At 36.4% G+C, this 24,791-nt stretch overlaps 1 protein-coding gene across 2 annotated transcripts in view; it reads right to left on the bottom strand.

Annotated features, from left to right (window-relative positions):
• Positions 1-23,184, bottom strand: part of KCNH8 (potassium voltage-gated channel subfamily H member 8) — a 166,813-nt gene extending 143,629 nt beyond the window's left edge. For both annotated transcript variants that reach the window (XM_418747.7, XM_040696227.2), the window contains exon 1: positions 23,026-23,184. In XM_418747.7, the coding sequence (XP_418747.2) occupies positions 23,026-23,101 (76 nt within the window). In that variant the 5' untranslated portion in view covers positions 23,102-23,184. The remainder of the gene's footprint in view (positions 1-23,025) is intronic.
• Positions 23,185-24,791: the final 1,607 nt, after the last annotated feature.

Genomic DNA, 24,791 nt, shown 5'->3' with positions numbered 1-24,791 from the left:
TGTGATATTTTTCTATTCTACCTTAGAAGTAATTAAAGCATACAAAAATACAATTAATATACAACATTTTGACATATGCACACCTTTGACAGTAAAGTTTATAAGTCTTCCTAAATCAGGGCTTTGTAAAGCTATTTAAACACAAGAGATATGATTTGTCATTCCTAAGATGTCCTCTTTCCCTTAGGATATGAACTACATACAGAAACACTTTCTAAAAGTCTCTACAGACAGATGAGAGGGAAGATGCTCGGTGTAATGATAAAGCAGAACAAAAGGAAAAACAACTTTGTGAGGGAAGTCATTTCTGATAGTAAGGCAACTTATCAAGGAAACCAGATTGCTGAACAGAATTTGAAAACCAGCAACTGGGACACAAAGCATAGGCAACAAATGTGTTCTCTGACAAAATAATCAGTAAGCTACTTTGTTTTCTAAAAATGCAAGATTTTACTACGTTTTTCAATGCAATTAGCCCCAAATGATCTTCTCCCCTACTTATTATACTTAGCACTGTCTGGTAGAGCAATATTGCCATATTCAAGAACCATGTGTACATTTATATATTTTTTAATTGCCCTATTTTTGAACTATATAGTAAGGTAGTTTCACTTTATTGCTGGTTCCTGTTACTCTTTTCATTACCGAAAAACTCTTAGAAATAGAGTATCTTTTAAAGATATGTGATGATCCTGCTTTTCAGCGGTAGCATACCATAAGTTAGACATAGCATCATTAGGTGGTAACTGCTGTTGATTGAATCTCAGCATAATACATGCCTCCTTAAAGACAGGCATTCTGCAAGATGTTTAAACATTTTTTCATTCTCTACTAAAATCAATTATTTCCATGTCAATTAGCAAGCCCGGAGGGCTCAAAAAATAACCATATGTGATATTTAGGAAGACTGGCCCCACAGTTTTGTGTGAGATTTTCAGCTATATTTTCTGGGATCTTGTATTGACTGTTGTAGAAGACATTTTTCCAACGTCACTATTGAAATATAACAAAAGAAAACTAAATAAAAGACATGAAATGGATGTTTGTAAGGAGAAAAATACAAAGTATGGTTGTGAAGATATATGTGGTTTTAACCATAGTAAATGTTAGACTCAAATAGCAATATATACTAAAAATAAGCATATGAACTTAATAATTCACATACTTAATTACCTATTTTTTCTTCTGTCCATTATCTTCTTTCTTTACTTTCATCTGTTTAGACACCTTACACTATTTCCATGCTTTTTTACAAATGATTATTTGCAAATACATTTTTGTCTCTTCCTCTACTTTACATTGTTTCAAAGTATGCATTGTTTAAGATAAAAGTGTAAGGAGGATGATAAAAAATTGAAACCATCAACATGTTTTCAGGGAGATCATTTTACAGTCTGACTTCAGAAGAGAACGGAACATAGTATCACAGAAAGAGATAACAGTCAAAGAGATTTTCTTTCATTAAAAGTTCTCCACATAAAATATACTTAAGAATCTAAATAATTATTGACAACATTCTGCTCAGGATTTGTTCTCAAAAAAAGGAAATGAAAATCATGTTCTTCAAGTCAAGAACAGCAGGAAATAATTGTGTTGTGTTTTTAATCAATATTTGATTAGAAAGGTTCCTTTTAAATGCTACTCTTTGCATTTTGACCTGTGTCATCTGGCAAGTTTACTTTAACAAAACATTGTACAAAGTACTGCAAGTCAACAGTGCTATCTTCAGAAGTGGAATATATACCAGATTTCTCCTCATTTTACTAACACTGTGGTTATACTTAGTCCTAGCACCCCAATGGATCACAGGAATTATTGTAATTGTGGTCTGTCTTTACAGCTAACAATGCCTGAGGGTACTCTTTTGTTTCTGTGCTTTAAACAAGCTGCCATTTTGTCTCCTTATCATATCAGAGTTTTAAAGCTGGGAATCATTTTTGTTGTATGTGCTTATCAATGTTTTGAAAGGTTACCTTGCAAGTTATGTTTGCTCCCTTGTCACAGACATGCATTATTTATGAAATGTTTGTATAACAATAGATTATTTACACTCTGATATTTTATGGGCCTTCCTAATCTGAAAGTCTGTATGAAATAGTACAAGAAACAGAAGAAATAGCTTAGAAGAAATAACTTAGCACAAAAACCTGTTATCAAAAATGAATGGAAAACAGCACTTATAATGTGAAGCATTAAACAACAAAACAAACAACAACAAAAAACCCAGCACTATTTTCTCCTACAACCTTGCAAATAGAAATTTGGCTTTCTGACTTTAAGGTTCTCTATTAAGGAATTGATACCTATTTTTATGGCTGCACGTGAGCAGAGGAGATTCTGAAACATTTCTTTCTGAACAGGTAAACCATTGCTGTCCTGTGGATATTTATGCTACCTCAGAAGTTGTAAAGCTTAATGTTTAAATAAATGTGAACTTCTGAAGTTTCTCCCCAGTAAGTAATCATTTCATTTACATTACAAAAGATATTTTTTGCTGGTAAAATTATGTAAAGTCCTACTTTTATTCAAGAGACCTTTCTTTTTGTGAAATATTAAACGATGTATTAAGAAGTGTTCCAGTGCTACCATTCACATGATTTACACAAAAACACTTAAAGAAGGTCTCATTCTTTTGTTAAGCTTAATTTGACTTAGTTAATTTGACTGTCAAGAAAGAAAAAAATAATAAACTCTTCCCTAGCAAATAACTGTATGGAGCAGCTGAATCACAGCTGAACTGAGAACCAGCTGTGCAAGCAGAAAGCACATGGGTAATGGAAGAAAGCATTTGTAAACTTACTTGTCACTGACGATTTAAACCCAGCCTCCAAGGAAAAGCAAATAAGGCATCACACATACGGAAGGACAGATTGAATAGTAAGAAATAGGTGTAAAAAGAAAATACTTTCAGAAGCCAAAGAAAAGAAGAAATAGTAAAATTGGCACTCCAGGGACAAATCTGTTATTAAATCCATCATAACAGGATTTCTCTATATAGAGTTTCTGCAAAAAAAGTGTGTATGTATTTTCATCTTAAACCCTGACCATCTTTAACAAATAAAATCTCTAGTCTTTCATCTAAGTGTTTAGTTCACATTCTATCCCAACTATCCATTGGGAAAGAAGCCACAAGAATTAAGTGAGCATTCTCACAAGGAAAAATTGTAGTTGGATATATTAAATCTAATTTAGTTTCATAACTTTATAAATTAAAGAAAGTAATTATGAAATGAATAACAACAACAAAAACCATCACCAGCACAATAGCTAGAATCTTCCACATTTTCATTACAAGGAGTCTCGAGTCTTTATATGATGTTCTTAAAAATATATTTTTTTTAATTTAAACAAATGGATAAAAACAATTGGGAAAAGTATAAGCAGACAATACAAGTATTTGAGGCATAAAATGGCAAGAAGTAAAAGTACCATCACAGAAAAAAAAAATGAAAAGAACATGGAAATAAACACTTTTCTATAACCCAGTTACATTTCAACTAATTTGGCACTGTCAACTACAGAACACGCGGTTACAGTAGAAACTATGAAGTTTCTCAAAAGACAATCGATGCCATAAATGACAAAGCCAAAATTTTTGTTCAGCTGAGGTTACATGAACAATAACTTTAGTGTTACTCCACAGATGACATGTAGCAACGTCTGTAATCTGTCTGTTTAGCAGTCAGTGCTATTTCAGAAGTCTGTCCTCCCTTTAGATCAAATGAACGTTGCTTGTCATCTTAGTTGGTGCAATGAATCCAGGGCATGCAAAACACACTACAGATGCTATACAGTGCTTACACATATAGGATTTGTTTAAATTAGAGGATGTATAGGAGGGTTATTGAAATCTCAGTCTTTAAAGCAAACTCATTAATAATTTACATCATGTAAGCTAGTTTGAATTAAAATAATAGCAATGCTACAAAACACAGACACAATACTTCTCATAAACCTGTTGGCTGTGTATTTTTAAAATTTAAAACGAAGTAACTGCATAGCTGCAAACAACATCAGGGGAGACAAGAACATATTTCCCAACTAGAATATTTATCTGAGGACCTAATTTCACCTCTTTTGCTTTTGGACGATTGGGCTTGCAAGTTACTGAGGAACAATTATGAAAAGTGTGCAGTGACAAACAGGTGATGTACCAAACCCTACTCTGAAAAGATGTATGCTTTGGTTGGTGCTCAGTGTTCTTTCTGATTGTTTGAGATTTAGTTAGTTTCCTGGGAAAAAAAAAAAAAAATAAGGTTTATTTCCTGACATGTTCTGTAAGGTTTTGTTACAGGACTGCCCTGTTCCACTGTAGTTTCCCAGTGGCCCATAGCAAAAGCGGTAAACAAGAACTCAACTACTCATGATCTGTTTATGTTTCCTTGTAAATGACCTTGTGCAGCTTTCGATGTTCATCAGTTGTATTTAACTGCCTCTTAATTGAAAGACAGGTGAAATAGTGAATCTTTAATTTTCATTTTAGCCTTGTAAAGAACTGAGTTAAGTTCAGACCTTGTGTAAAATTAGCACAACACTGTGAAATACTGTCCCCACTTTGAATTTGGCCAACAATTTTGCGCAGGTAAACATTTGGTGACTATGAACATAACCAGCAGGTTTAAGTATCAATACTAGCTTGGTTTGTCTGAAACAACACATTATTTCTGAGCTATCTTCAAGTTGTACTGCTGCAGCTGTTAGAACTTGATGTAATATTTTTCATATACAAAGATGACAAATTCTTTTTTAAGCTGATCTATGACATTCTTCAATGGTTTAATTCTACAACTATCCTGCTGTACATCTTGAGCTGCCAGTTAATCATAATAGAGAAAAGACCACTCATACTCCCATTTATCAAACTTCAGACACTTATTTCTTTGTTACCTTAAAGAGATAGACACTTTTCGGACATCAAAAGCACCATCTGGATCTGCCTGTTCCTTTGCCATGTCTGACAATCTATTATGAATGTAATTCCTAAATGAAGACACTAAAACATTTCGTCCTCCAGAAGTTTCAAATTTTAGTCAAGTCTAAGCCATGAAGTCAACTTTAAATTGAAAGTTAAAGGTCAATAGCCACAAGAATTAAGTCACTATAAATAATAATGTGCTACAAATGATAAACTGCATGCTGACTCATCAATGATGGATGACTATATATAAATTAATTTTGTACTCATATTTTGAGAAATTTCAAGAAGGTTTGTTTATTATCCATTTTCCACACATAGAAGTACAAATGCAGACTAAGTCAAAAAAACACTCCTTTTTTTTTTTTTTTTTTTTTTTTTTTAATCTCTACTCTGATACTTTACAGTCAATATTTTCCAAGGAAAAATTTGAACCCACACACTTTAATGTTAATAAGTGTTTTGACACCGCATACCAGATAATGTTGCTATTGTAGGAAGAAATGCTTCTCATGGAGAAAACTCACCAAAGATTGCACGATTAGTTAGAAGTATGTAACGTTCACCAGACCAACAGTTATTTTAGTATTTTAAAATAAATATAAGAATGAACCAGGCTATGATCCCCTGATTCAGGAGATCATACTTCTCGAATTCTTACTCTAATAGGTATGTAGGAAAAAGGAAAACACTATTCAGCAATGCTAAAGGCATTATCTGCAAGAGATTATTCTTTTGCATCATTGTCTCAAAGCTTGCTGAGGGACACAGATGAGCAAGTCCAAGCAAGTCCTGATCAAGGGTTGAGAAGTCCTTTGTCTGGAGGGCACACATGGACAAGGCCAGGGGCTACGAGGGAGAGATAAACCAGAGCTGAATGGCCAGGAAGCAGTCTTTTGTGTGGGCTTATCTCGAAGGAGACAGCCATCTCAGGGGGTGCTGCACATGACTGTTACTCAAGCACCCAGGAATGCCACGTTGGCAGAAGAAGAAGGATAAAAAAGGGATGAACAACCACGAGATTAGGTTTCTGACTACAGATTCCTCATTAAGAAGAGAGAGGTTTCTGACAGCAGAGTCCTCATGAAGAAGAGGTTTCTGACAACAGATTCCTCACAACCTGAGACCTGCATGCTGAAGAAGAACAAGAAGTTTTCTGACATGAGAAGCCTCACGACCTGCCTCTCCCTCCTGGACTTGCTCTGTGCTCTACCTGCTTGCTGCCTAAGGCCAGCCTCTCTGCTGCTGCTCTTCCCCTGAGAAGGTGTCTGCCATCAGATCCCTCACTACGGAAGGTCTGCATACTGACGGACTCTCCAGGGCCTGCTACTGGAGACCTGCTGCTTCCTCCCAGACTTCCTCCTGGACCTACTTGGTACCTGCACCTTCTTGCCGACCAAGACACTGCTGCTGCTCTCTGCCTGTGCTTTTGCCCCAGACTGTTGGAACATCGTGCAACAGGACTGCTGCTGGATCCTGGTGGTGACTATCCCTGCTTTATGCAATTCTTACCTCTTTCTATCTTTTCTATCGCCTGCCTTCCTTTCCCTATCACCCTAAATCATCCTTCCTCCCCTTCCCCATCTCCCTTATTAAGATTTGTAATAAACCAACATCTGAACCGTTGTTTCTTAATCTCCCGCCAGGTATACATATATCAAAGAACCTCCTCTCCCTCCTATAAATTGGAGCAAGACATTATCTAACTGAATATGTAGTTCAATCACAGTTAAATTAATGGAAAATATATTACATTTGTATTAAGATGGCTACCTATAATCACATATATCTGAAAAAGCTCTCCTTGTACACAGATGAATTAAATTTCTGAATAGAAATGCAGCTTCTCTCTCTCAAAAGTGCAACAGATATCTCTATCTACTTTATTTTGTACGTTAATAGATGATAAAGCTGAAATTGTGTAAAAATGAACATTGCTAGATAACTCTCTTTAAGTGTCATTTATTTCTAAACTGTTTAAAACACATATTCTAGCTAACTTATGCAGCAATTTCTGTTGACGAAATTAACACAAGTTCCATATATTTCATGCAGTTGCAAGAAAATAAGAAGACGAAAGAAAAAGTAACCTTACTTATAAAACCCTATTTCACTCCTTGCATCAGTCCACTTAAGAAGAAGAGACAACTCTGAGGGTGTATTATAATATTCTTGCACAAAAGCAGAAAAACACATATAGTCTATTTTAGACTACTAAGTTTGTTTTAGACTCCTAAATAAAATGCATCAAAGGAACATTAGAGATTTGGAATGCAAGGTTCCCTCTGCAGTCAAAAGAGAGAACAGCATTTTCTCCTACATTTGTAAAAAACTTAACCAGTTAATGAAAAAAAAAAAAAAAAAAAAAAAAAAACTAGTACCAAATTGAGACTTTCAGAGCTTCTTTAATCAGGAAATTCAGTCAGATGAATCTCTCAAAGCCCACTCTCAAATATCCAGCTGATAAAAATCCAGTTTTCAGTCCTTCTATTCAAACTTATGGGGGAGACGCTGAGAAAATTGTTAGCTAAAAATGGGGGAAGACTGTTCTAAGACTCGTAGCTCCAGTACAGCCTACCACTTATGGCTGTTATACATCTCAGTATTTTAATTGATTCATTTATTCTCTCACAGCAACAGTTCAAGAATTAGAGTACCAAACATTCCTGTGAAATTACTACAGCTAAACATGCCTGAAAGGGTGATACTAAACTAATAGAGATTGCTCATGCTTGCTGAATGTCTCAAAAAAGTTTTAATCTGTTGCTGTTTTTTTTTTTTTTTTTTTTTCCCAATAAGAAACAAATGGAATAAATGTGAATGTATTCCCCATGTCTGCCTAACCCAACCCTCTCCCTTTTCCCCACATCCCTTCAAAACCCATCTGTTTCCTTTTTGACACTGAATCCTCTGCTTGTTTTCATCACTATTTAATAGGGAAGAGGAGGGTGGTCTGAAGGGTGCTGAGGTGCTACAAGCATCTGCCACAAACAAGCCAGGAGATAAATTATTCATGCTGGGTTCCCACATATCTTCAGTGTCACCTCGACTTTATTGTACCAGAGGAGGTTTAGATTAGACATAAGGAAAAGCTTTTTCTCTCAGAGAGTGGTCAGGCACTGGAATGGCCTGCCCAAGGTGGCGGCGGAGTTGCCGTCCCTGGCAGTGTTCAAGAGGCATCTGGATGAGGAGCTACGAGATATGGTTTAGTGTCTTGTGTTAGCAATGGTAGTGGGAGGACAGTTGGACTAGATGATCTTATAAGTCTTTTCCAACCTTGAGATGCTATGATTCTATTGGATTTCTGAAAATTCATACAGGAGCCCAAATACAAGAGGAAAAAAAGGCTTCACTGGTTCTCTGGCATACAAAATTACTTTACATCCCAGTTATGGAAAAGAACTCAGACTAGCATCATATTGACACCTATGAAACCGATGTATTATATATCGAAATAAAACAAGTTATTCTGGTGAACAAGACAACAGCGGAATGTCCCCACACTTAGGGAACAGCTCTCCCATACCTGGCAAGAGGCGCATCTGGCAGACGAATCAAGAGCTATGCTGGGACAATGGCATTATAGAAGACATGACAGTAGACTGAAAACAAATTCAGCTATGCCTCAGAAAGCTGAGTCAGTATCAGTAAAAAGCACTGCTGACTCTTCATGCATTTCTGAAGATTAACAGAATGTGTCATAATACAAGATAGCAATCCTGAAATCAGGAAATGATAACATTTAAAAGTGATAACATATGGAAATCTATTATTGCCCTGTTTAAATTATTTTAAGCTTGTTTAACTGTTGTTTCATTGTTCTCTTTCTCTTCCTCTTCTTCTTTTTTTTTTTTTTTTTTTGTTTGTTTAATAAAAACATATACGTCTTTTTCTTTTCACTTTAGTCTGAAAGCTGCATTATTGGAAAAACATTCTTAAAAGTACTAAGAACATTATAACAGAAACTTTTTACATCCTGGACCTTTAAAAAGCACTTACGAGACAAGGTTTTGTCATGCTCACTGAGCATTAATATAACAGAAGATATGCACTGTAAGTAAAGACAGCATTCCTCTTTACAGTTGCTGTTCCATCATTATGTACTTCGTTAAAAACAACTTGTCATGAAAAATCCTCTTCATTTCTTCGCATGTCTGTGATTGAGAGTGGTCCAAGATTAGAAAAATAGAGCAATTTTCTATTTCTAGTGCAAGATATGTTTCTATCACCTAGATTACCTAAATGTTTGCTTTCTTCTTTCAGATATCACCAAAGTAGTTTAGCTGAAATATTTTCTGCTAGTCTGTCTTCTTAGAATATTCTTACAAGGATAAATTTGGAAATAGAAGGTAAGGATGGAAACATGCCTCTTGTGTACAGTTACCTATTCATACAAAGTAACTATCCTGTAGAAAGGATTAAGGATGTAAAATGCATCCCTTTCCTAGGGCAAGACTGGGATAGATATGGTATAACGGTGGTTTTTGGTAGAGGCATTCTCATTACTGTAATTCAGATAGTAGTTTATACTTGAGGGAGAAGTAAGATACATCCCTCATTCTTTTAACTTGTCAATTTTTCCTTGATTATCAAGACTTACCAAGTCGTTTACCACAATATTTGAGCAGCTTAACTATTTAGATGCTTCTACGGGTCCTGAAGTTATTTTGATCACCATGACCCCAAGCAAGAAAACAAAACACAACTTATGAGAATTATTTTATGCACAAAACATTATAAGAATTGTATAATTGATCCACAACTTTAAATTATTAAAAAGTAAAAAGAAACATGTTAGTTCAGTACCATTCAGAACATTCAGAACCATTTTTTTGTTGTTTTTGTTTTTGTTTCTCTTTGTTTTCCTGTGGTAACACCATAAGCTTGATTCTAAGTGAGAGTATGAATTTATTCAGGATCAACGAGCCTGTTCCTTAGTGTAGAGTAGCAGCGCTGACAGAAAGAAATTGAATTACTATGGATATAATGTGTTTTATTCCTGAGGGTTATTTTAACTTCTTGATAATACAGAAAAGAGCTTTTAGGTCGTACACATTAATCCCAGTAGGTAGGCCTGAATCTCATGCAGTAGAGTACTTCAGCCCCTTTATTGTCAGATGTCTACCCTGTAGTTGTAGTTACTAGCCCTGATATTTGATCTAGTAATCACATACTAATCTGGCACATGAGTTTATTAGACAGTAGATGTCATGAAATCAGCATGATATGCAGTTGGATTGAGTCTGTTCAGAGAACATTTGCAACTTAACATTCTCAGTTCAAGAGATATTTCTGTCATGCAATTAAAGATGGTATTGTTCTATGTATCAGAAAAGATACTCGTGGGGTTAAAAAGCCATTTTCCATTTTTCACAGCCAAGCTACCTGTACATTCACTCTGGTGTTTTATTGACACAAGCTTTGCTTCCCAAGTCTGAGAAGCTATCAGCAAGCACCTGCTATTCTATTATAGTTAGTTTATGTTGCTCTCCTTGAAAACTGGAAATTAGCCATGATAAATTAACACCAAAATATTAAAGGCTATGCAAACTGCTCTAATACACTGGGCAATAAAACAGACAAAATGAAATTCCTGTGCTCTGCATAGCAAGGCATTAAATTTCAATAGCTGCAAATATAGTAACTAGCAAACTCAGAAACAAGATTACAAAGATTCACTCTCGTTCACTTCCCTTTAGAGAAACATTTTTGTTAGAACAATTACCACATACATTTTAATTAAATACGAGCAATGCATTTTATGTAATTCTGAGTGTTAAAATGTTGGGAGCCAATACCTTCTTATAAACAAAAAAATCTGTTTTTATCCCTTCATTGTAACTCATTTCATAAAGTCAGCCCAAAATAAAACAGGTTGTGCAAAGGTGGCAGAATACATCTTATAAACTTTAATTGTACACCTGGAAGTATGTTTTTTATGACAGTTCATAGAAAATGACATGCCAGACACGTTAGGCTGGGGAAAAAGTCTGTTATTTGGCCAATTAATTCTAACCTCTTTGCTTTACTTGTAATTATTTCACTCATCTCCCAAAACTTAGCTTATTAAGACCTATCCATCATGGTGTGGGTCATACAGTATTTCTGTCATTGGGCTTTTTGGCCTTTGTGTTTCTTCCTTTCAGATCCAACCTACAGAGAATTCATAAAAGGAAAAAGTGTTCTAAAAAGCTGAGTGAGGGTTAAAGGTGACATATTACTTAGCTCCAGATTATTTATTTATTTCTGTGGCAAATAATTCCATGAACTTGGTCTCCTGCTTTCCTGGAAAAGGCATTCGTACTATTCACTTGTCAGTTGTAAGACAGCTAGTTGGACGATTCATTTATAATTTTCATCTAGCTTTATGGTGCATATAACAACTGTTTTTTTTTTTTTTTTTTTTTTTTTTTTTTTTTTTTTTTTTTTTTGCTCTGTTGTGCTCTTTGATAGAGATCTTCTGGTCTCATGATTACTGTGAGTGATCATAACTATCTGTATAAAGTGCTTACCTCAGCACTCAGCTATATTGCAGATGAGATGGATACATCAGGTTATGATTAGTTACCTTAAAAAAAAAAATAAAGCCAAACAAAAAAGATAGTAGAAGTGAGTAATTATAAAATTATTCACAAAAAGGGTACAAACAGAAGGTCTGCAGTTAACCTGTCACTCATACCCTTAAGACTTGATTCAGTTGAATGATAAATATTTGAACTATTTCTCCTAAAGTGTGCTTTCTTCTTTAATTAAAACAAATATATATCACCAACACATATCTATAAATAAACTTGAAATACAAGGATTTTGAAGTTTCAGATAGATAACTGCTGTTCTGTAGACACTGTTGGGGCCAAGAGAATCACGTTTCTAATATGTAATTACTCTGTTTAGTTAGGATAAAAGGGGAAAAAAATCAGCCTTAAACTATTCAGAAACGTCCAACTAAAGCTAGGCAACCTCTCTATGCATGTCCCCAAAAGTTATTGCTTCCATTATCTGCTTCAGTTATTAGCACCAAGTTGCAACTGGAACCAAAACTCCAGGCACCCATCTGGATTCTGCTCATAGCAATATGAAAACATCTCAACAGCTGCCTATCTTATTAGCATAAGAATTTTAACTAATGATTTGAAATGTCTGCAGTAATTTCCACCTGTCCATCCTGACTGCTGCCTCTGCCTCAGGAGTAGATCAGCTGCATGGGAAACAGTGCTGAGCCTGGAGTTAAGCTGGGACTATTCACCAACAGGATGAAAGCTGGAGCTGTTTGGTCAGATCCAACCACCCCCCCCCCCCCCCACACACACCCCCTTCCCTTTTGGGAGAGGGGCAGGACAGATAACATGAGAATCAGAGCAGCCTTTACCACCCACTCAAGAGAGATAAGAAGTTAAGCTCCAGGCTGAAGTATTTCTTCTGTCTACAGCCTTGTAGATCCTTGTTCATATCTTGTCACTTCAGAAGACCAACTGGTTTACCCACAGTGTTGCTTGAATTCAGGCACACTTAGTGGCTCTTGCTACAACACACTCTAGAGACTTTATGAATCCCTACCTGAAAACAACTTCAAATTGCCTGTCTGAGACAGTCTAAATGTAAGGTGAAGGATAGCAAGTAGATGTTGCAAACCAAAGGATAGAAAATATGATCCCAATTTTTACAATTACGGTGTAAATTTCCCAGGGTTGCTTTGAAGAAAAAAACAAAACAAAACAACACGAAACAAACACAGAACAAACAAACATCAAAAATACACTAATCAATGGAACAAGCATGAGTTCTAGAAACAGCAATAACTAATATCATTAATGGTACTTCAAGCGCTCTGAAAATTCAGGGTTTTTTCTACTCAAAGTTCTCTTATTTTCTATATATTAAATATATAAATTACATTATTTTCCATAGATTCCAAAGCACAATTAAAATAGAAAAACTGTACAATCAGCAGCAGAAAAACAGTTCCTAGCATCTTTAAAACATACATTCATCTGTCTTCATTACCTTCCATAACTCATTCCAAGAAAATAGAAGAGTCACTGATATCATTTTTCTGGACTTCACTAAGGCCTTCGACGTGGTCCCCTATAACACCCTTTTCAGCAAATTAAAAAGTTATGGATTTGATGTGTGGATTGTTCAATGGACAAGGAACTAGTTGAGAGATTGTACCTAGAGGGTGGCGGTCAATGTCTGGATGGAGATGGGTGAAAAGCTGTGTCCCTCAGGGGTCAGTACTGGGATCAGTGCTCTTTAACATCTTCATCAATGTCAACCACAGTGAGATCAAGTATACCCTCTCCAAGTCTGTGAAAGACATCAAGCTGCGTTGACATGCCTGAGGCATGGGTTTCCATTCAAAGAGACCTAGACAAGCCCTAGCAGTGGGCCCAGGTGAACCTTATGAGGTTCAGCAAAGCCAAGAGCAAGGTGTTGCACCTGGGTTGAGGCAACCCCCACTAGCAATACAAGCTGGGAGTAGTAAGGATGGAGCACAGCCCCACCAAACAGACCTGGAGGGTACTGGAAGATGGAAACCTGGACTCTAGGCAGAAATGTTCCCTTGCAGACCAGAAAGCCAATTGTATCCTGGGCTGTATCAATAGCAGCTTGGTCAGCAAGGCAAGGGAGGTGGCCTTACCCCTCTACTCTGAGCTGGTGAGGCTGCACCTGGAGTACTAAGTCCAGATATGGAGCCCTCAGTACAGGAGAGAAGTGGACCTGTTGGAGCACAACCAGAGGAGGGCCACAAAAATGATGCAAGGGATGGAACACTCCCCAACAAGGATAAGCTGAAAGAGGTAGGGATGTTCAATGTGGAGAAGGATCTTTGGGGAGATCTAAGAGTGGCCTTTCAATATCTAAATGGTGGCTGTAAGAAGGAAGGAGGCAGATTTTTTTAGCAGGGTCTGTTGTGATAGGACAAGGGGAAATATTTTTCAGACTAGAAGAGAGGAGATTTAGATTGGATATAAGGAAGAACATTTTTACAATAAGGATGGGGAGGCACTGGAACAGGTAGCCCACAGAGCTGGTGGAAACTCTATTGCTGGAGATATTCAAGGTCAGGTTGGACAGGGCTCTGAGCAACTTGATCTGTAGATGTCCCTGTTCACTGCAAGGGGGTTGAACTACATGACCATTAAAGGTCCCTTCCAACTCAAAAGATTCTATGATTCCATAAGAATTATGTTGGAATTGATGAACTTTGTAGGAGGTGGTTGGGAGAAAATTAAATATTTATTCTAGACATTCTAGATTCAAGTTTATGATGAAATAAGGTAATGTGTTGTCCAGTCACCCACATACTCGCAAACAAATGAAATCAGTTAAAGCAAAAATAAATAAATAAATATATCAACAACAAATCCACAGTACTATTGGATCCTCATTCCTTTTATAAAGGTAGATCTTTAAAAACAAATCAAAAAAGAAGAAAAAAAGCAAATACCATAGTCAATTTTTATTGCATTTTTTTTTTCAGCAGGATTATCCTATCTATATTGCTTCTTTATCCCACATCCACCAGATAGCATGAACATGACAAAATACACTTTAATTCTTTGGTTTTAGTAGCTAGACAATAATCAAGAAGGCAGTGAAGATCCATTGGCCTATGACAACCAAAACTTCCAAACAGCTTTTCACCAACTGCACTGCTAGAGCACAGATCCTAAGAAGAGAGAAGATAATGCATTTAATCCTCTCATGACCATGCTCATTCACAGTAGCATTTCTCCAGACATATTCTGTACAGAAGTCAAGCTTCCTGCAGTGCTACTGCCATTTAGTTCATTTCAAAGCTCCATCCCACTGTTCACTCAGCAATCCCACCAGTCAATCACAGCTTTTTCACAGCTGTTTCATCCTTTTCTCTTTCTTGGCTAAAGATGACTTGTGCACTTTACCACATGAAATTGCATTCTCCTCTGCAAATCAATCGTAGCTCCAGTTCATACTGTAGGTAAAACTGACTAAATTGATTTTTTACTTAAAGTCACTTATAATCTATTTTTCTTAAGATTTTTAATGTGTTCTAAAGAAGAATGACCCACTTTTTTTTTTCAAAGTTACTACCTGTCATGTTGATACTGGTTGTAGATGCAAAAATGAATTAACAAATAACTATTCGTAATTGATAATGAATTCACAAATTAAAGTGACAGATTAAAAGAAAGGAAAATGTCAAGCTCTTAGAGGTATTTAAAAGGTAACAAAAACACTTGAATGTATAATACCAACAGAAAGTTTGGAAAAGCTTTTAACCAGCACAACCACTAGTACACCCAAAGTGTAGAGAGGATGAATCTGGCAGGTTTTTCCTCATACTGCATAGCAGTGAGGTCACATAGCTAATGCCAGACTACAGTCCTTCTACTTAGAGAAAGATTCGATGTATAATTTAAGGGCTACTGTCTGACTAGTTCCAGACAAAAAAATTGTTGGTAATAGATGTATGGAGCACAGTATTCTCTAACCACTCTATCCATACTTTTTCAGGCAGTAGCAGCAGAGCCAAAGTCTTGAGCTGAATTTAAAAATTCTCAAAAAAACTACTACTTAAAAAAAAAAAAAATCCTTCAGAATTATTTTCCCATAGAACAGTATTCCCATTATATTTCTACATTTGTTAATTCCAAAATGTAAGGAAAGGGACAATTTGGGCAGATATATACTCTTATCATCTCATCAGATATCTTCTATTAGGGAAAAAAAAAAAAAAAAAGGAAAAGGAAAAGGAAAAGGAAAAGGAAAAGGAAAAGGAAAGTAAGCAAACAAACAGCAAACAAGCTATTTGTATTAGGAAAATTTTGTCATTCTAAAAATAAAATAAGTGTAAAAATGACAAAATCAGAACTCTCCTTCATACATTTGGAATGAGAAAGTATGTCTTTTCATGTACCATAGTGAAAGAAAGAAACAGACTTTATCTGCAAGCATGTTAAAAGCAATTAAGAGGGATTTGCAAAATTCTATAACACTACAGTAAAATTTGTACCTGAACACTTCTGTTCTTACTGAAGTCAAAACTTTCGTTTTCACAGGTATAAAATTTTTATTGGCTTTACTGAGAGCAGACTTAGGTCAAGAATTATTCAAATTCTGTTTTATTTTACCATTTTGAACAAAAATATGACTTTGCACACTGTCACTTAGCCATTCAAAATTCTATGAAAAAACAGAATGTCAGTTGTATTACTTTTTGTAATACTATTCTTAATTTCTTGAAGATGGACAGTCTCAGTTATCTCCTGCATCCCATGTGAAAAGGAACACTTTGAAAGTATTTCAGAATTCCCTTAACAATTCTCATTACTGTTTATTTGCTTTCTTTCTTATGCAGAATAGTTATATTCCTATCAGATAACACTAATGATCGTAAAGAGACAGCACTGCTTTTATTAAGGATAAAATACAGCAGAATTCTGAATGTTTTTTATATTATCTGATTAAAAACAGTAATGGAAAAATGTTAAACTGGTCATGAACTCTCAAAAATATGTTCTACTGAAAAGCATCTCTTGAAGATGTGGGACAACTGACACAACCTGGGTGTCTGAAGAGATCACGAAGTTCTAGATCTAGTTTCAAGAAGCCACTGGAGAAAGAATAGGCAACTTGAGAGAAGAAGAAAAATGATAACACCAGTAACTCCCCCTTCCTTGAAAAAGGAGCAAATCGTTTCAACATTGTAAGATGTTGTAGCACATTTGTTAAAACATTCTACTTCTCAATGTTTTTCCATAATGCAATTGTTTTCAGCTTTCCTTCAAGTGATTGACAGCTCAGCATTGATTCTTAGGGATTCTCAGAAGATATTTAATGTGGAATAAGCTAGTATTTTAAGAACAATGCCTGTTCGAAAAAATTTGAATGCTATTATTAGTCCTGGGAAATAGAAGGGGACAGAAAAACTTGGAAAGAGAAACTCCTTAAGAAGAATGTTCTTACTGTCAAGGATATCTCTCTCCTATCTGCAGCTGAGAACATTTTTGTTTTTTTCTCTCTTCTCCCATTCTTTTTTCTTTCCTATTTATTTAGTTATTTTTGCAGTAAGTGGGCCAGAAACAACATCACTTTGGGAGTACATTGTTCCTTAGTTGTTTTTTTCTTGTGGTAATTTTAGCAAATCATGATAAGGTAAGTTTACTTGTGAAAATGTGCAACTACTCTAGTCATTGCCTGTATTCATCTTTTTCAGGACACAGCTAATGAAATATAAGCAATTTTTCTTTAAAAAAAAAAAATGCACTATGTCAGAATTAAGAGCATCATAGCATACCAACAGGAGTAAATACTCCGTAAACTTCTACCTTTCCAGATCTACTGTCATATGTTCATGCACATATCTTCCTTGCTAACAGGCATACATATGCTTCAGGCAGTATTTCCGGTGTATTTCTATGGTTCTGTTGCTCTGAGCATTTTCTAAGTACATATGCTTTATATAGAAAAGAAAAGAAAAGAAAAGAAAAGAAAAGAAAAGAAAAGAAAAGAAAAGAAAAGAAAAGAAAAGAAAAGAAAAGAAAAGAAAAGAAAAGAAAAGAAAAGAAAAGAAAAGAAAAGAAAAGAAAAGAAAAGAAAAGAAAAGAATGTCTATAAAAATTGATAGCTGCAAAAAGAAAATAGAAACAGGGTAAAACAGTTGTTGAACATATAAATGCAATGCTAATACGATAAGGCAATTCAATTTAAGCATTTAACAGGGAAGAAGCTGGTATCACAAGTCTAGAGCAGACAAAAAACGTAGATTTGCAGAATAGCATCAGGAATCATGAAAATCACTTAAGACCTTGAAACTCTCTCATACGATGCACTGAGAATGAAACTGTCAGGTTGCTTAGACTCACATACAAAATACCAAGCAGAAGTAATACTGAAAATATTATTTTTACATTATTTGGAAAAAAAAAATCCCTTCTTTAATGACTTTTATACTTATAAATTTCAAATGCTAATCTTGAATTCAAATACAGATTGTATTTCTGGAATAACAATGTATGTTACTAGTCTAATTTTGTTTTTATAAGCATTAACCTAGAACTTTAGATGTAAGTGGTGTACTTCATGAGTTACGTATTCTTCAGAATGCATGTCCAGAAGGATTATCATTCCACTTTCTCTTTATCTACAGAAGAGAACACCACCTCCTTATTCCAATGCATTAATATTTTCTCTGTTGATATGCTCACTGAACAAAATATGTTCTTTAAAATCATAAATCAGTGTAACTTGAGCTTTTAAAATGGTTCTCGAACACAATTTTTAAACCAGATCCTTAAGACAAATAAATAAATAAATAAATGACCTTAAGATTCCTCTAAATCTCATAAATTCAGTATCTTTCTGATTCAACTTAAGCTCAAGTTAGAAACTGAATTTATTACAGCTGCTGAAAGCAGATCATCCTAATAAACTCTTCAGTTATGAGGTTCTTTATACTCAATACTTGTGCAGAAAGAAGAGGAAAATACTTTTCTAGTGTCTGCTTAATCTAACTTCTCTGTTATTTTCAGTGAAAAGCAACATTATAACATAGATTCCAGTATCTGATCCTTGGTTTATATTCAAAATCACATTTTCCTTTTTTTAGTAAAAGAGCTACAGTAAACTGCAACAAATCAGAGGCCAAGTCTTACAGAGGTAAGTACAGAAAGAAAAGTATTTACAAGCAGAAATATTTTCTCTATTGATAATATGTTTTTGTTATGACAGATCCATGTTTCATACAAAGCAAAACATTATATACCTATCCAAGGATAAAAACAAAAGAGAGAAGTCTTCTTAACAAAAGACCAAATAAATATGTAGCTGTGGAAATTTTCATCATGCCAACTAACTTCATCTCTGTTAGAAAGACCTAGATCACTCACTACACTTCCACTCTTTCAGAGGGTGAGTTGAAAACTTACCAGCTTTTCTACTGTCTCTTATTGGAAGCCTTTGTCATTATTCTCTGTGTGCTTTCACACTTTTACCTTAAGGAGGTGAACCATTCTAATCATAGAGTATGATCAGCAACCATTTACATCCTTCCCTTGGAAAGCTTAGCTGTTGCTCCCATACATCTGATACTAATTCCTTGTGCCCAATTGTGACAAAACTGCTGAGTAGCACCAACAGCCAAGAATTGGCCTTTGAATTTCTTGAGCTAATGTTGTTATTATTAAGCAGCATACTATCTGGTCTAGAGGATTCAACCTGAAAGAGATAAAATTTGATTACGAAGTAGTGAAAAACGCTAGTGCCTTGGCTCAGCCTAGCAAACATTACCTTCTTGTTCTTCATTTCTTCTTTTATTTATTTATTATTTTTTAAAATACAAAATCTTGAGGTCATTTGCTGAATCTCTTAGCTTTTCTCCCTGAGAAATTATTATGAGTTTGCAGAAACAGGAACCTCTGGTGTGAATTTATCAGTTTAAATATTACATCGAGAATCATTATATATATATATATGTATATATATCTAGGACATATACGCACATTCAAATACAACAGAACATAATCTCATACCACAAAACTATTTCTGTATGTTTTTTTCTAGTCCATACTAGGATGAGAAACAAAAACATGCAAATTTTCCATTCAAAAGTTTGGATTATTCATTTCGGACATTTCCTTCCATAATATTTGGAGGCGGTTAATTATAGGCATATATTTGAAATATTTTAATACTTGAAAGTGGTATTTTGTCTTTAAAATCTGGTGGTCTTTTTGTTTTATTTGGCTGCTTATTTTACAAGAGCTATTCATTTGAAAGTGTGGTTTGATGGTTTGTTTGTTTTCTTTTCCTGAGAGAGCAATTACCACATAAAGGTCTTGCCAACTGAGCGGGTAAAAAGCATTCTGATGATCTGGTGCTGGTACTTAGTTCTCTGGAGATGGGGAGGGGGGAAGGGAGAGGGGGGGGATGGAGTGAAAGGACCTTTGAGAAAACTTTTACTTCAGCTACAAGCAGGGACACAAGAGATAGTTCAGAGTTGTAAGAATGGTAAAGTATAATAGCACTTAAGCAGATCCAAGTGCTCTGCCATGGAAATCTCCATAGGCAGATCCTTAATGCTGTTCTACCATGTACGAAAAGCAAACGGCAACTTTACGGAGGGAGATCTCTCTAATATCTTGAACATTCTTGGGACTCATCCCAAGATGAACTGAATTAGTTGTTTAGTGCATATTTGCTCGTTAAATGTGTAAAGAACATGCATTTTTAACATACATGTAACAATACAAATTAACTATTGTGAGAACTATCATGCAGTTCTGTTATCTACGCTTTTCTGAGATTTGCATTTTTTCCACAATGTGATTTTAATTGCAAATTAGATATAAATCATTACAATAGCGAAATCAAAATATTTGTTTGAACGAATTTTTTCAAAGTTCTGTACAAAGCAGAACATATTTTCTATTATTATCTAGAATCCTTTCTTGCACTGTTGCCCAGAAACAGAATTATCCCTCTTCTGGATTAAAGATGCACTGGTGGATTAGTCTATCACTGATGACAACATAATATATCCTTCCCAGAGGCTTAAAATGAAAGGAGGTCTGTTAACTACAGAGTATGATAAAACAACAAGTAAAAAGCCCTTTGACACAAAACTATGTTTTAACACTACATATCGTAGCATATGGAGTCAAAGCAGTTTGTGAGACAAAGCCCCAGGTTCAGAACCGTTTATCAGTTATACTCCTTTCATAGTCTGTATCACTTATAAAACTAGAATGACATGGGACTGATTCCTGTGAGGATTAGCCATCATTATTATCCCTAGCTTTAGCTACCTGAGCAACCTAAGCACTACCACCTGGACAGTTAAAACAAAAAAATAATTTGCTTTAATATTTCTATATTTCTACCTGATGCTTAGATAAGTATATATATATATGTGTGTTGCAAAACTGCATTTCTTTATTTAAAAATAAAAAACTGTCAGTTAAAGAATATTTTCAATATTTAAATCAAGTCTTTTTAAGGAAAAAGAATATGTTTCAAAGTAACAAAGGAGATGACCCATTTCTGAAGATTTAAAATGTAACTGTGATGTGAATTGATACACATAACCTTGTTTCAAAAAGAGTAAAATATATTTTTACTCTAATCCTCTAAAAGAGATTTCATTCCATAAATTGAGAGTAACACCAGGTTTCCATAGAACTGTACCACCCTCCACCACTTCTATTGGCTGTGTTAGTTGTCAGACTGTTTGGTTCATAAAAAAATCTTCCCCTGTGAACTTCTGTGAATATTTCAGGTGCTGATAGCTATACAATGACAGCTTCCATATTAGGCCCATTTAATATTAAAACCAAATTCATACATTCCACTTGCAAAGCAACATGTAATTGCCCATGGTAAAATATAATGCATTGGTTTTTTTCCTTGAGGTACATAGAAAAATAGTTAGGTAATTAGGTATTAAAAACAATGCATGAAAATATAGACCAGTTGTTGGCATTACAGATTTCTAAAACAGACAGCTGCATCTGTTTCTTCTTGCTTAAGATTGGCCCAGCTGACACTATGAAGATTAGTAGAACTGTTCCTTAAAGAACGCAGCTATATTTGTTCACAGAATTCTGTTAGGCAAAAACTTTGTATCACACTCGTCTGTCTCACTGAAAACAGAAGGATTAGACATTTTTTAATGTGTTTTGTTGTTGTTGTTGCTGTTTTGTTTTAAACAAGGCAGCTTCACATCATCACTAACATTGTTTGTTAATTTTGATCCTATAAATAAAATAAGAGAAATTGCAACGTATTTGTGTGTAGAGCTCATAAGCTGGGTGCTCTATCTTTTGAAATGAAGCCATTGTAAAGGGGAATGGTCCTAAGCACAAGGCACGGAAGAATTGCTTTTCTGGCAAATAACAGTAACAACAACGTAATTGCTAGTAGTGCATCATGCATCAATTTGCAGTAAATAATACTCATGTGCTTTATAGAAATAGAAAGAGTGGAGGGGTGAGAGAAACAGAATTTGAGTACTGTATTCAAAGGAATTTACAGGTTACATCTAAGTAGTCCTAAAAGGGACTTCTTTATAATCAAGCATCAAGCAATTGCATACAGACCTGAATAATAATTAGCTGTGTATGTTCAGACTAGCAGAGCAGTTATAAAGCAGTTCTGCTTTTCTCTGCAATTGATCTCAGGGAGCATATCATTTTCCTGACACTTACAACTTATCAATACAGTAATTAGAGTTCAGTTGTCTTATTCATGGGCTAACCGGACCACTGAGAAAATGCCAACAGACACATAACCAAGGAGGTAGCAAGCCAGTTGGACTGCAACAGTTTCACTCAAGCTGACAGCAACTCAATGGAAAAGTTTTTATTCTACTTTGGATTTTTGGAGTTTTTTTTCCTTAAAAAAAAAAAAAAAAAAGGAATTTTCCAAACTCCATATTTTACTTTTAATATTAAAACGTGTGTGAGCCCCATTACAGAAGAAGCAAAACTGAAAGCACGGGCATCCCTTAACACACAGCTGTAAAGGAGTGAGCCAGCTCCCGGCTGCGGAGCCAGCACCTGGTCGCGGAGCAGCACCAAGGAGAGCGCCACGGGCAGAGCGCTGCGTAGGTGGGGCTGTCCTCCCGGCTGGATCTGTCCATGGTGCTGCAGTAGGACGCACCCTCTGAAGGGTCCTTCCCTCCATTCTTTTTTCGCCGCCAAACCCTTCTACGGGAATTAAACTTTTTTAGAGATTGGAGGATAAGGAAAAAAAAAAAATCTCCTAAACTCCCTGGCTGGGAAAGCCCAGAACACAACTTTTCTGTAGCAAGCCCGGAGCCAGTAACAGCTCGGCTACTGGCATCAGCCCTTCTGGAGCCCCCGTGCCAGAAGTGGGAAGAGAAAGGAAGCATACTGAAGAAACCTCTATTCTCTTCATCTTAAAAACTGATGACAAGGCAGGCAGGAGACTGAGAAGGCTGGGAGTCGCCTCGCCCCCCCCTTCTCCTAGGCGGCTACTGGTACCAAGGAAACCCCTCGAAGGAGGAGGAGGGAGCCAGGAGACTCCCATCGTAAGCACAATGCTCCCCGTTCGGTTCCTTTCCTGGACACCCGGAGCTGAAGCCCACTGCCCCTGCCCGAACTCACGTGTGCCGTCAAATCGGGTGGCGATGGTGTCGAGGAAGGTGTTCTGGGGGGCCAGTAATCCCTTCATAACCGGCATTTTTCCAGCGCGGTGCAAGGTTCCCCATCAAAGTTTGCCTACGAGGGTGGTTCGAGAAGAAAGTGCAGAGGGCGCCCGGGGGAAAGGAAGGAGGAGGCAGAGGGAGGGAGAAAAGGATGGGGACGGGGGAGGGGAGGAGGAGGATGGGGATGCCGCCGCGCCGCGCCGCCCCCGGCGCCGGGAGTCCCCCGCTCAACAGCTCCCAGCCCGCCGCCCCCCACTGCTGGCTGCTGAGCGGGGCGGCCGCGTAGCGCCGCGCACAGGTGCGGAGCACCGCCCATGGGTACGGTGTCCCTGAATAGCAGCGCCTGGCCCCCTCCCCTCGCCTCCCGAGGCGAAGAGCAGCCTCACTCCACCTACGTCTGGAGCACTACCACAAGAGCAGCCCCGGCGCTGGCAAACCTCCAACCCCTAGCCCGCCTGAGCCTTAGAGGTTCTTAACTCAAGAATACAGGGGATGCCCTAGGCTTGAAAAACACGAACCTCACTTTGTGAGTAACAACATCACAAGGTAAAGCTTAGGACATCACTTTGCTTAAAGGAGAATCACTATGTTGACACGTATAGTAACTGCCTCTGTAGATGTTAACTGAAGAGACTAGGACATGGAGAATGCTCTATCACCTGCATGGGTAGTCTCATAAGTCTTTTTTTTTTTTTTTCTTTTTTTTTTTTTTCTTCTTCTTCTAAGTCTGGGGGGATAGGCATTTTCAAAAATCAGTGTAGTTATTTCCTCAACCATCTTTTAGAAAATCTTCTGGAAAAATTCCTAGAATAAATATATTCTCTTAGGTAACCAAAGAGAATAGACACAGACCCTAGCCCATGAGGTCTGATGTGTAAATTTGGGAAGGAACAGAAGAAGAAAAAAGGAAAAAGCAGGCACACAAACTGCTCTCATATCACGATGAGTGATTTGTTTAGGCTTGATACCATGGTTCTTTGAACTCTGGCAGATAACAACCCAACACACAGTCGTTCCTGCTATGGTAAGTGAAAAGGCAAGACTTCCTCCTTGTTCTTTCAGGACCCAAAGAGCCTGGAGAGAATTGGAAGTACACTCCCTAATCTACAAACTCAATGTGCATTATGGCAGGGATGCCTGTTTCTCTCTTGCTGTTTTATAACACTGTTGTTTTTATTTAATTCTATTCCAGATTTATTTGGGGTTCTCCCTTTCTCCTAATGGATAGAGGACTGATTCCCACTCTTCAGGATAAGCAATGCAGGGAGATGCTACTGAAGGGACAAAAGGGTACTTCCTTTACCACAGATTATTATTAGAAAAAGAAAAAAAAAAAGAAAAAAAGAAAAAAAACCCACCAAAACTTAGAAAATGCTACAACATGTATGCATCAACATTAAGTCCATACATGGTAACCACATACTGGTTTTGAAGAACACCACAGTTCTTACTGAGATCACATGAATCTCTCTAATTATCCTTGTACTGGAAGCCTGCTGATCTAAAGCTCCCAGTTCCATTTTCAGACATAGCATGTGAAAATGGAGGCTGCCTTACAGTCACTACTACTTTATAACTCTCTCATAACAGAACTAGCCATTCCTCAATCAATTAACTAACTTCATACTCATCGAAGACTTTTACTTTCCTTGAGAATTACTGATCTTCTCTTTAAAATGTGTGATTTTTAATATGGAATACCAGCATTTAAAATTTTATTTTTCA

Source organism: Gallus gallus, chromosome 2 (genome assembly GCF_016699485.2).
Source record: "Gallus gallus isolate bGalGal1 chromosome 2, bGalGal1.mat.broiler.GRCg7b, whole genome shotgun sequence".
Taxonomy (NCBI): domain Eukaryota; kingdom Metazoa; phylum Chordata; class Aves; order Galliformes; family Phasianidae; genus Gallus; species Gallus gallus.
The sequence above is the reverse complement of the archived record's forward strand: the minus strand, read 5'-3'. Positions and strand labels throughout refer to the sequence as shown.